Source organism: Heloderma suspectum, chromosome 6 (assembly GCF_057233095.1).
Source record: "Heloderma suspectum isolate Gila_16-S chromosome 6, 16-S_ref, whole genome shotgun sequence".
Lineage (NCBI taxonomy): Eukaryota > Metazoa > Chordata > Lepidosauria > Squamata > Helodermatidae > Heloderma > Heloderma suspectum.
The window spans coordinates 77,643,641-77,655,777 of record NC_139463.1 but is presented as its reverse complement, the minus strand read 5'-3'; the positions used below and the strand labels follow the sequence as shown (position 1 = coordinate 77,655,777).

General features: G+C 42.8%; 2 protein-coding genes across 2 annotated transcripts; one reads left to right on the top strand and one right to left on the bottom strand.

The window, feature by feature from the left end:
• Positions 1 to 322: 322 nt before the first annotated feature.
• On the top strand, positions 323 to 8,447 carry LOC146341284 (uncharacterized). Its single transcript, XM_084808312.1, has 5 exons — positions 323 to 402; positions 3,348 to 3,419; positions 5,802 to 5,835; positions 7,684 to 7,803; positions 7,891 to 8,447. The coding sequence occupies exons 4-5, from the start codon at positions 7,774 to 7,776 to the stop codon at positions 8,245 to 8,247; spliced, it is 387 nt and encodes a 128-aa protein (XP_084664438.1). The 5' UTR covers positions 323 to 402; positions 3,348 to 3,419; positions 5,802 to 5,835; positions 7,684 to 7,773; the 3' UTR covers positions 8,248 to 8,447.
• On the bottom strand, positions 2,489 to 3,457 carry LOC146341285 (olfactory receptor 2AP1-like). The gene has a single exon (XM_084808311.1). It carries the CDS (start codon positions 3,455 to 3,457, stop codon positions 2,489 to 2,491), a length of 969 nt encoding a protein of 322 aa, XP_084664437.1.
• Positions 8,448 to 12,137: the final 3,690 nt, after the last annotated feature.

Genomic DNA, 12,137 nt, shown 5'->3' with positions numbered 1-12,137 from the left:
CGGAGCACCTACCTGGTGCCGTTCGCGCTGCTTTGCGAATGGCGGCCGCACATGCGGCTGCCATTCGCTTCATGATTTTTCCTGTGATAGGCTACGTAAATACTTACATAGCCTATCACGGCTAACTCAGGGATGCCATTTGCGTCCCTGCAGAGGCCGTGATAGGCTATGTAAATATTTACGTAGCCTATCACAGCGAAAAAAGGGAACGCAAATGGCAGCCGCCGTAGCCACCACCATTTATGTTCCCTTTTTTTTTTGCTGTGATAGGCTACGTAAATATTTACGTAGCCTATCACGGCGAAAAAAAAGGGACACAAATGGCGGCGGCTATGGCGGCCGCCATTTGCATCCCTGTGCAGCCCAGCAGCGGCTGGATGTTGCTGCAGCCAGAGCTGCCAGGTAGGCTCCATCCTGGGGGGATTCCACGGGGTGGCAGGGGGGGAGGCCATTCCGCCACGGACTCTGGGGGGCCGGATTCTAAAGAACTAGATTCCGTGGCGGAATTCTCTGCCATCCCTAGAGTCGACAAAGATTCAGCTCCTATTTGGCACCACGTTAAGCAACTGGTAGCCTAGATGAGATGCATTAGTTTCACTGAAGGATTTATCACTTCTTCCCTACATTTAATAACATCTACCCGCTTTTACTATATCCCAAATTTTGCTCATTTGGTGGTTGATTGGGGAGGTATTGTCCCCCTTCCTAATACTGCACTATTAATAATCTTGTGGATACAACTGGATTGGAGAGAAATTCAGATGCTTCAGTCCTGCAAGGCCAATGTACAGTACATGAAATCAAGCCCCCCCCGGTTTGCACAATACCAATTGTGGTGGTGTAGATAGAATGTTAGGTTTGGACTGGGGATATCTTCAGATCATCACTCAGTCATTTTATACAGCCCTTTCTCACACATGTTAAATGTGTGGATGACAGGGGAGCACAGCTTCCAGTCATATCAGTGGTGGGATCGAGGCTAACCCACACAGCCCCATGGCCCCCTCACACATTCTTTGGATGTGTAGTGGAAGGCTCTGACTCCTCCTACAGATATACCACAAAAATGCATAACTGCCTGTGAGAGGTGCTTTATGTCCAAGATTTAGGGCCAAACAAGATATGATGGTGGAGTCCTATGTATTTATTAACATGGCGGCCTCATTCACACATGAAGCAGTAGCGAGGAGCTTTTTTTGGTCATGAAATAGAGTGCACCAATGAGGAGAATGAAACCATCCCCACACTCAACTAAGGATTTGTAAACCAGCAGAACTCACGCTCATTGAGGTTCTCTGTGGGCTTTTCTACATGAATCCTTTACCCCGCCACTTTACCAAGGCTTCTGCTTCCGAATTCTTTGTGGGATCAAGATTGGGTCCTCTACACATGGGTTTTTTCTGGGAGGTTTTGTCCTTCTCTGCCTTTCTATATGTTCCATTGCATAACCTCTAGGTAGTGCTGTGGTATAGCAGAATTGTGCAACTATAATCAGGTTTAATTCTGCCATTTCCGGATATACCAGACTTTCCTCAAAACAAAACAAAATGCAAAAATAGTTGTGAAGAATGGGAGAGGCCTGGAGGATGACAACATCATGTAAAGCACTGCATACTACCATGAGTGAGGAATTGTGAGCACAAAATAAATGTCTCATGTAGAAAGGCTCTGAATTTCTACCCCAAAGCTTGTTCCAACTCATGTCCATATCAGACTGCAAGCTTTGTTTCTTCTTTTCATATGAAAATTCATGCCTATTTCTGTTTATAGTTTCCCAAATTTGCACATCAGTTGTGCACAGTTTTGAAATGTATGCTCCCATTGATACAAGTGTGTTTGTGTACAATTTTCAGAAGTATGCATTTTTTCATACCCTTTTTGTACATGTTTCTTGAACCCATTTTTTTCCTGTTGGTCTGTGAATCACATTGCAAGCTTGGAAATGTATGGACTTCAACCACGGAATGTGTTCTAGTCTACATTCCTTTCTGAGAAGTAAGGTGGTGAAAGAGGGATTATTCTGCTCCTCTCATCCCATTTCATGTAAAAAAGAAAAAAGAGGGGAAATGTTGCCCTACTCCTTGCTTTATATGTGAATGTGGCATACATGAATAAATAGATGTGGCTGCCCAATTTGGCCCATGCACACATACAAACAGTAGGGGGGAAAAAACACTTTTGAAGTTTATACCATTTGTGCACCTTTAAAAAAAGAAAAGAAAAACTCCAATTTCTCACAATGTTAATTTAAACTTCAAAATACAAGTCATTTGTAAAGCAAACTATATGAAATCAGAGAGCAAACACAAAATAGTGATTTCCCTTCTCTCTCTCTCTCTCTCTCTCACACACACACACACACACACACACATACGAAAACAAATATAAATATATTTTGGGAATTGCAACAATATAAAGAAGTTTGTTTCTTTCCCAAAGAAAAATGACATCCCTTACAGCAAAACCAGCATCTCAAGATGCAGCTTATTCAATTACAGCCCTGCGTTCTTTCAAATGTACAAAATTTAGTGACAGCTTTTCTGAAGGCCTCCTTCACCTCCCTGTTTCTGAGGCTGTATATCAGGGGATTGAACAAAGGAGTCAGGACTGTATAGAAGAGAGAGAAGATTTTGTTGAGGTCTCGCAGTGCATCTGTTTTAGGCAACATGTAGACAATCATTATTGTGCAGTAGAAAATGGACACCACAATGAGGTGTGAGGAGCAGGTTGAGAAGGCCTTTTGCCTCCCACTGATGGATGGTATTCTTACAATGGTAGATATGATGTAAACGTAAGATGCCAGGGTCAACAAGAAGGGAGGCAAGGAACACACAGCTGCTAGGAAAGTAGTTAAAAGCTCAATCACATGCGTGTCACTGCATGCCAGCTTTAATATCGGACTGAAATCACAAAAGAAATGGTTGATTTCTCTGGGGCCACAGAACTTTAATTGGTGCATTAGATATATAGTTATGTTAATAGCCAATGAACCACTTATCCAAGAGCAAGCTACTAACTGGAGGCAAACCCTGCCATTCATAAGTGCTGTGTAAAGCAGTGGCTTACATATTGCCACATACCTATCATAGGACATTGCTGCTAGGAGATAACATTCGGAAGCAGCCAGGAAACCAAAGAAGTAATATTGTATCATGCAGCCCATTACAGAAATGGCTCTTTGGCCCCCATTGAAAAAATTAGACAGCATCACGGGAAGGATGTTGGAGCTGTAGCAGGTCTCTAGGCAAGACAGGTTGCCCAGAAAGAAGTACATTGGCGTGTGCAGGCGGTGATCAACCACCACCAGGACAATGATGAGGATATTCCCAATCATGGTCACAATGTAGATCACCAAGAAGAGCAGGAAGAGAAGGAACTGCTGATCTCCAAACTCTCCAAACCCCAGCAGAAGGAATTCAGTGAGTACTGTCTGATTTTCCAGTTCTGCCTTTGCCATAGTACAAGCTCACACCTGCAAAGATCAAATAAACGTAACTTCATATGGGTGGAAATGATTCACGAAGTTCTTCTCATTTTCTCCTATAAGAATTATGTTAGTCACAATGATAAAGCAGATACTAAACAAGACAGAGGTAGACAGAGGAAGATGGAAGTGGGCTTTCCAGTGCCCAATTCCAAGTTACAATCACAGTTGAACAATATTGGATGCCTCAAGCAAGTCATTTCCATTTTGGAAAGGATGAATGGATCGAGATTGGCCAAATGTCTTCTGAAGAGTTCACAGAAGCATGTTCATCACTCAGTGATTTGTGATAGATGATGACCTTTTGGGGCAAAGCAGCCATCACAGATAAAATGTCATTGATAGAGCTTTACATTTCAATGAAGACATTTCAATAAAATATGAATCTCTACCCAATTCATATTTTATGTTGATAACAAATCCATTTTATGTCAGTACTCAGAAAGGTCTGCACTGCAAAGATGTGTTAGTATAATGGAATGGACTAGGAAGTAATGTAAGGCTGTGATTCTCAATCCACTTACTTGGGAGTAAGCCTTATTGAATTCAATAGGACTTACATCTGAGTTGATATGTATAGGACTTAACTTAATTTTGTTAACCAATCATCCTTCTGAGGATTGACTAAGGGTGCAAACCTTTGGGGATAGTCAGCCACCTCCGAACTCGGAGGCCACCATCCAATGCAGGGCGGGCATAGTGCGGAGGGGATCTTCTCCTCCATGCTCCAGCCACCCTGCATTTGCAGCTAGATGGCCAATTTCAGCTGTCTATACTGGGCGCCTAGGAGTGGTGGTGGGGAGGCCGGACAGCACATAGGAAGTGTCATAACAGTGCTTCTGCCATCTCCTTCCCTCCCTGCCCCCAGGAATGTCCCCTTTCCCCCCACTCCTCACTGCAGTTATGAGCACAGAGCCAGGGATGAGCCAAGCCACCTTCAAGGAGTGGGGGAAGGGGAGAGGAGTCAGTTTTCTGGGAACCAACTTCAGAGTGCTGCCTCTTATCTCAGTTCCCAGAAAATGAAAAATTCTATGGCCATCAAAATGCTGTCTACAGGCCATAGGATTGCACCCTAAATGTCCTTGGTGATAAATTTAGGTGCATGACTTAGCCATCCACTCTTTTTTCTTCTGAGTTGACTAAAAGGATAGGGTGGGATCTAGATTAAGTAAGTTGAACTTAGGCCCCATTGATATCAATCAGAGTTGAGCCAGCTCAACTAGTGTAATCTGGATCCAATCCATAGTATAGAAATGTGGGGCATTATGAGGGAAATAATAAGGGAATGGGGGAAATAATAGAATAGAAATAACAGAAGACCTTCATATCTAGAAAAGTTCCCCTTGAGCTTGCAAAACAAGTTCCACAGTTCTGTGGATCCTAACCTATATGAATGTCCAAATAGCATATTTGCTGTAGCACTGATGTTGTGAGGTCCTTCCTCTCTCCCTGTTTTGAACAGCAGAAACATGACCACTGTTGCAAATGTGCAAAGTGAAATAGATGGCTGGGGAATGCTGGGAGCTGTAGGACTTTTTTTCTGTCTAAACATGCATAGGATTGCACCCTAATTTACAGAAGGTATAAACTTGTGAAATACAATTTCTACCTCCTATTCCCCAACTCCTATTGCATAACATTACAGACTCGGGTCTTCATAACCAGGTTGCCTACCTCTGATTCTGTTATACAACTGCAGGATCAGCTGAACAAGCAAAATTAACATGAACACATTGATATTTTATTATTATCCCACCCTTTCTCAAAGGATCTCAAGGCAGTATCCATGCATGGTGTCCCCACCATTGCCAGTTCTACTTTTTATCCCCTCAACAACCTTATGAGGTAAGGTAGACTGCCCAAGGTTACCCAGTATGTTTTGTGACTGAGTGGGCATTTGAACTCGGGTCCCCCCAGTCTAAGTCCAACACTCTACCTACTACACCATGATGGATCTCATTCTCCATGATTCCATTCATTCTCTGTCTCCTCCCAAGATTGGTTTTAATCTGTGGGTATGTGAGTGAAGATAAGAGCCAGGACATTCATGGACAATTCTCCCAAATCCAGCTTTCAAAAACGAAAGCCACAACCTTTTAAAACATCTCTGCATATTATAAAGGGCTGGAATTCCATTTACCTGATCTACTATTCTTCTCTTCTAGACACAGCCTCTATTCTTTTCGCCCATCTTTAGGATCACAGTTCTTTCTTGAAATTAAAGGAAAAGCACACTTGTGTCAGCTTCAGTTTTTCTACCTTATATATTTGTATATGATTCTCTCTCCTGATTCATTGCTTCTGTGTTTTCCCACAGGGAGATCACAGTCTCCTTTGACGTACGTTTTATAGTAAGTATTTTAAGACTATAGCAGCATTCTACTGGCAAGCTGTGTTCTAGAGCCTAGGGACAGCAGCTAAACATCTGTCTCTGGAGAAAACCATCAGGGTTCTCTCTGTCTCTCTTCAGATGATCAAAGACTGGAAGAATTCAACAAAGATAACTTTCTTCCAGTTCGATGAATAATACTTGCATACAGAAAGAGGCAGATTAATGTATTATATTCATTGCGCTGTGTGGGAATGCAGCTCTCATCCACTCCCATGATGAGGGAACAAGTGTGTAATAAACATTTGCCTCAGGATTGCAGAAAAGGTGGCTCTTGTCGGTGCCTCAGCATGTCCATTGCCTTCTGCTTCTTCTACAGTTCTTTGTATAGGGGCCAAGATTACTTAGAACATGAAAAAGGGTTATATGTCAGTGCTATGATGATGATCATGATGTGCATTTTTAAACTCACTCAGATGTGTTCTGTTATCTATTTATTTATTTATTTATTTACAATATTTATATGGTATCCTTCATTAACAAATCACAGGGTGGTGTACAAAGTTCATTAACCCAACCATTGAAATAAAATACAATAGTAGTAAAGGAGGGGGGTTCACATCAAACTCTAAACCACACCGCATTCTCAAAGGTGACAGTTGCGCTGCCCTCTGTTGAGACAGGAAGTCCCGCCCTAGCCAGAAGTCCGACGTATGCTATCAGCCTACCCAGTCATATGACCTTCAGTCATGTGACCCCTCTACGAACTTGTCATGCCGCCATGGACCAATAGGAGGAGGTCTTAGAGCCTGGCCCTGTAAGGTCACGCCCCCCAACCCACTGACCAATAGGGACAGCCTTGCCCCCCAGAAAAACAGCCTTTTTCTTGCACAGACATGTTTTCTGCACAGAGAACATGGCACGGCCAAGCAACCCTCTGGGGTAGGGATGTACGAAAGGTACTTACCTTTCCGCGGATTATGCTGATGCTGGGGGGGAGGCGTTCCATCCCTCCCCCCGGAATCCTGGCTGGGGGGGAGGCGCTCCGTTCCTCCCCCCCGGAATCCTGGCCAGCTGGCTCCACTCTGCAGGGATTCTGCGGAGCCGCCGGCCAGCTCCTCCAGCAGCCGGACATCCGGCCGCTGGCTAGCAGGGACGTAAAGATTTACATAGCCTATCACAACTAGGTTTAAAAAAAAAAAACATGACAGGCTACGTAAATGTTTATGTAGCCTATCATGTCTGACTTTTTTAAAAAAGTGCGTACGCAAATGGCGGCGGCCATGGCCGCCGCCATTTGTGTACGTGCGTTTGGTTTTTTTAAGTCAGCCATGATAGGCTACATAAACATTTACGTAGCCTATCATGGCTGACTGCAGGGACGCAAACGGCGGCGGCGGCTATGGCTAGCCAGTGGCCGGATGTCCGGCTGCTGGCGGAGCCGGCCGGCGGCTCCGCAGAATCCCTGCGGAGCACAGCCGGCCAGCCAGGATTCCAGGGGGGGAGGAATGGAGCGCCTCCCCCCCGGCGAGGATTCCGGGAGGAGGGACGGAACGCCTCCCCCCAACCATAAACATAATCCACAAAAGGTAAATGCCTTTCGTACATCCCTAATCAGTACCAGTTCTGATGACACTGCTTTTCAACCACCTAAACTTCTACGCGAGGAGGAGGCCAAGGTTTCCCAAATGTGGCAGAACATGTTGGAAGCCATTTCACTAGAGAATCTTGTAGCACAGGTAAGATTTCAATGTTTCTATCTATGTGGATGGACGGGCAGTTGGGGGGGGATATTTTGTGGTCGTTTCTGAAGTTTGCAAAAGGGTTACGGGCAGGATATAGCTTCATAATAGATTGTTCCATTTTCCAGGATCCCTGTGTGAATAATGTTGGTGCAGAAGGCCCTGGAAAAACTGTCAAAATTAAAGGAGAGTTGCCATCACCGGTGGCATTATGGAAGATGGCTTCAATAGGAAACTTTCAAATACAGGTACATGTGATTATTTGTAGCACCAATATTAAAGACATGCTGTGTGTGTTTAGGAGACACCAAAGTATTTTCTTAATTTCTTTTTAGAGTTGTGCTGTTCTGTCAATGGAGCAGCCAGGCCATGTCATCCTGAAAAGTATTCTAGGCCTGGAAGCAGATGAAACAAGCTTCAGCTCACCCAGAAAGCACTGCAGAGGAATGCAATGCATTGTCAGAACCACTGTTTTTGGAAATCAGAAGCACTGCTTAATTGAATATCTACATGATACATGTATTGGATGTACAATCCAGGCACCAGGACAATCCTCACATGAATGCTTATCTTGGCCGAAGAGTGTCATCTCTAGAAAACTGAGAATTGTATGTGGGAAAATATGTTTTAAAAGTATACTGCATATTATTACTCTAATTGGATATAGTCTGAACTGTCTGGTTTTAATATAAGAGTCTGTTAATGAAGTATTAATCTTGGTGACTAAAATTGGTCGTTCACACAAGGCCCTGAAACTACTGAATAAAACCCTGAAAAATACCGATCATGTATTTTTAAATCATGTAATGAAAGTGATTAGAAACAGGTCCTATAAATATTTTCTTACCTCTGTAAAGCCAAACTCTGAATAAAATGGATCATTTGAAAACTGCTGCATTTTTGTTTTGTTTTGTCAGAAACATTTTTGAAAGAATCATTAAACATAGAAATCACAGGGGCTGAAAGTAAAACCTTCAAGAGTCTTTAAAAAGTAAAACATTCCTTAAGCGCCACTTAGGTTTTCTAAAAAAACCCTAGCTAGGGACCCCCAAAAACTATGCTCACCCCTGTAAAGTGATTTTGTAAAAAAAACCCTACATGGCCTGCCCTAGAACAGAGCAGGGGGCAATGGACTAGGCTTCTCACATTTGCTGTTAGCAGCTTGGTAAAATGCATTAATGTAAACATCTGATATTGGAGAAAAATTATCAATAACTGTCTTTAAAATGATGGATACATAGGTATACATTTAAAAATAAACATGATGGGGTGGTAGGGGGCATCCTCCCTTTGCTCATTTATATGTAGGGGAAAACTATGAATGTTTGTTTGTTTGTCAGAAACATTTTTGAAAAGAATCAACTTTTATCACTAGTTTCCATTACAGGGCAGAGGGGTGGGCCCCGAAATGCGTGATGCCACATTTTTTCAGATGGGGGTTTGAGATTACAGGGATCCTGGAACCCCATTACGTGTTTTGAGTAGGGTGGTACTAAATTTTAGTGATGGGTGGGAGGCCAACCTCAGGGGCGGGGGGATCCTTAATGTTATCCAATCACAGTACCAGAATTCACACAATAGGACTAGCACTGATAAAAAGAGCCCGCACTTCTCTGTTTCTTTACCCACACCCACACCTGAAGTAAAGGGCCTGGAAGCCTACCTACATATGAATATACCTTAAGTCTTTTTCTTTCTGCCAACTATTGTATTCTTATAGATGGGTGCAGATAAACTAAAATAAAATGCAATACAGTTTATGCTTCTTTCCCAATTTATCCCCGCAGAAAAACTAAAACAACCTTTAGTATTCTAAAAGAGGTGCAGTATGCCTGCAGGCAAGTTCATTTCATGTATATATTTCTCTTTCTGTGTTGGTATATTGCAAAAAAAAAAAAAAGGCTCTTTCTCTAAAACTGGTCTATCTTTTTTCTAATCCATAGAACAATCCCCAAAAGGTTTAAGTTTCTGACGGAGTACACTATTGCCATACCCCCACCAGATAATTATCACCGGCAGTGTAAACGATTTTCCACCCCTGCAATTCAGTGGTTGAGCTACATAGAGCATAAAGAAAAGATTCAGATTCAGCACGCCTTAAAGGGTGGGGAATTCAAAGCTGGCCCTTATTTTCTAGATGGCTATGCAGTCATAGATAATAAGAAGACAGCCTTTGAATTTCACGGCTGCTTTTGGCATGGGTGTGTAGTGTGTTATTCTCCAGAGGATAAGAACCCCCGGCAGGGTAAAACATATGAATTCCTGTACAACTCCACACAAAAAAGGATTGCTGAACTGAAACTTATGGGGTTTGAAGTCAGGACTATATGGGAACACGAGTGGCAGCATATGTTAAAAACAGATGAGGACCTCAAGAGTTTTCTTGCTGGTGCTCATTTTCCAGACCCTCTAGAACCTAGAGATGCTCTCTTTGGGGGGCGTACTAATGTGGTCTGTCTGTATTATAAACCTGAAGATGGGGAACGGATTCATTACTATGATTTTACAAGCCTGTATCCCTATGTGAACAAGAATAAAGCATACCCTTGTGGTCACCCTGAAATAATTTATGAGAACTGTAAACCGCTCTCAGATTACTTCAGGATTGCAAAGGCTAAAGTTTACCCACTCCAAGGTCTTTTCTTCCCGGTCCTCCCTACCAAGGTGGACGGTAAAGCTCATATTTGTCCTGTGTGCAGCTTGTGCAGCAGCTCATCAGCAGGAAACGTGTAAACATTCTGATGAGGAATGGGCTCTGCTAGGAACATGGTGCACTGCTGAGCTGAATGCAGCTGTAGAAAAGGGCTACAAGGTTGTGAAAATTTATGAAGTCTGGCATTTTGAAAAGCGGACCACCTGTTTGTTTTCAGATTTCATTGAAATGCACCTTCGCCAAAAACAGGAGGCTTCAGAGTACCCACACTGGTGTGTCAGCACAGAAGATAAACAGTGATATATCGCTGATTATCTCCAAAATGAAGGGGTGGCATTGCACCCCAATGAGATTGCCATGAACCCTGCAAAATGGCAAATTGCAAAATTATTTTTAAATTCTCTGTGGGGGAAATTTGGCCAGAGAACAAACCTGCCTAACACACAAGTGGTGAGAGACCCTGATGAGTTATTTCAGATTCTGTTTTCTGATGCTTATGGGGTTTCAATGTGTGACTTTATCGATGCTGATGTAGTCTGCGTGTCCTGGAAACATTCTGAAGACTGCATGGTGACTCTAAGTAGGATTGTTCATAGCTGCCTTTACAACAGCATATGCTTGGCTGAAGCTCTACGCTTTGTTAGACGGCTTGCAAGAGTGTTATTTATACCACGACACAGATTCTGTGATATTTTTGAGTAGGGAGGGGCAGTGGATGCCCCCTCTCGGAGATTACTTAGGAGACCTCACAAGCAAAATCCCTGCAGATGAATTTATCACAGAGTTTGTGTCGGCTGGTCCTAAGTCTTATGGTTTTAAACTTTCAGGACAAGGGAAAGTTTTTTGAAGGTCAAAGGCATTACATTGAACACTGCTAACTGTGAAAAAATTAATTTCAACAGTCTCAAAGAATTAGTTTTTGCCTTCGTCTCAGACAGGAAGCACAGACCGCCTTGTGAGATTGTCGTACAGCAGCCAGGTATTGTAAGGAACAAAAGCCATTGGACTCTGGAAACTAAGACTCTCAGGAAAACTCAAAAGGTGGTATATGACAAAAGAGTTATTACTGAAGAGTTTAACACACTGCCTTATGGTTTTTGACTATGGATACACACTGTCAACACCCCTTTTCAGCTATTCTAGTGCAGCCTAGCAACTGTGCGGAAAGCTTTTTCATCAAAAATATGCTGGACAATGCTCACAGTGTGTTCTTGGCTGTACCTGAAAATATTGTGTGGTGTTATGGTTGTTGGCAGCCTCTGTACAAAGATCTGCTATGTAAATACCCATTCATTCAGTTTGTGGAGGGTTTGCCTGCAAAATGTGATGATAATGATTTGTTACCCCTCAATAACGTAAAATTTTTGGTGATAGACGATCTGATGTTGTCGGCATCTGAGAGCTGTGAAGTTGAAAAGGCCTTTACTCAGTATGTACACCACAGGAACTTGAGTATTGTTTTCATCATGCAGAATATGTTCTGCAAAGGAAAAAGCAACCACACCATCAGCCTAAATGCAAAATATATGGTGCTGTTCAAAAACCCCAGGGATAAATTACAAATTGCGATTTTAGCTCATCAAATGTACCCACAAAACAGTCAATTCTTCATGGAGGCGTTTGCAGATTCTACAAGCAAACCTTATGGTTATCTGGTGGTAGATTTAAATGCAGCTACCCCAGAAACTTACAGGTTAAGAACAGGTCTTTTTCCACCAGACTGGCCTGTAGTGTACACCATGAAAAAAGTTCCATCTGGTTACAAAAGGCTTCGCCTTTAGTGCTGGCCCTTCTATTGATGCCCACCTCCTCTGCAAGGCAACATGTCTACCCGTATAAAGAGAAATTTGGTCCTCTTAAAAATTCTTATTAAGGCACCGCCACACCAGAGGAAAACCATTTTATGTGTGGCATCATTCTGATGACCTG

Excerpts from the sequence above, each read along its gene's own strand:
- LOC146341285 (XM_084808311.1), bottom strand. The coding sequence starts at position 3,457 with ATGGCAAAGGCAGAACTGGAAAATCAGACAGTACTCACTGAATTCCTT.
- LOC146341284 (XM_084808312.1), top strand. The coding sequence starts at position 7,774 with ATGGCTTCAATAGGAAACTTTCAAATACAG. Across the intron at positions 7,804-7,890 it reads TAGGAAACTTTCAAATACAG|AGTTGTGCTGTTCTGTCAAT; the intron begins GTACATGTGATT and ends ATTTCTTTTTAG.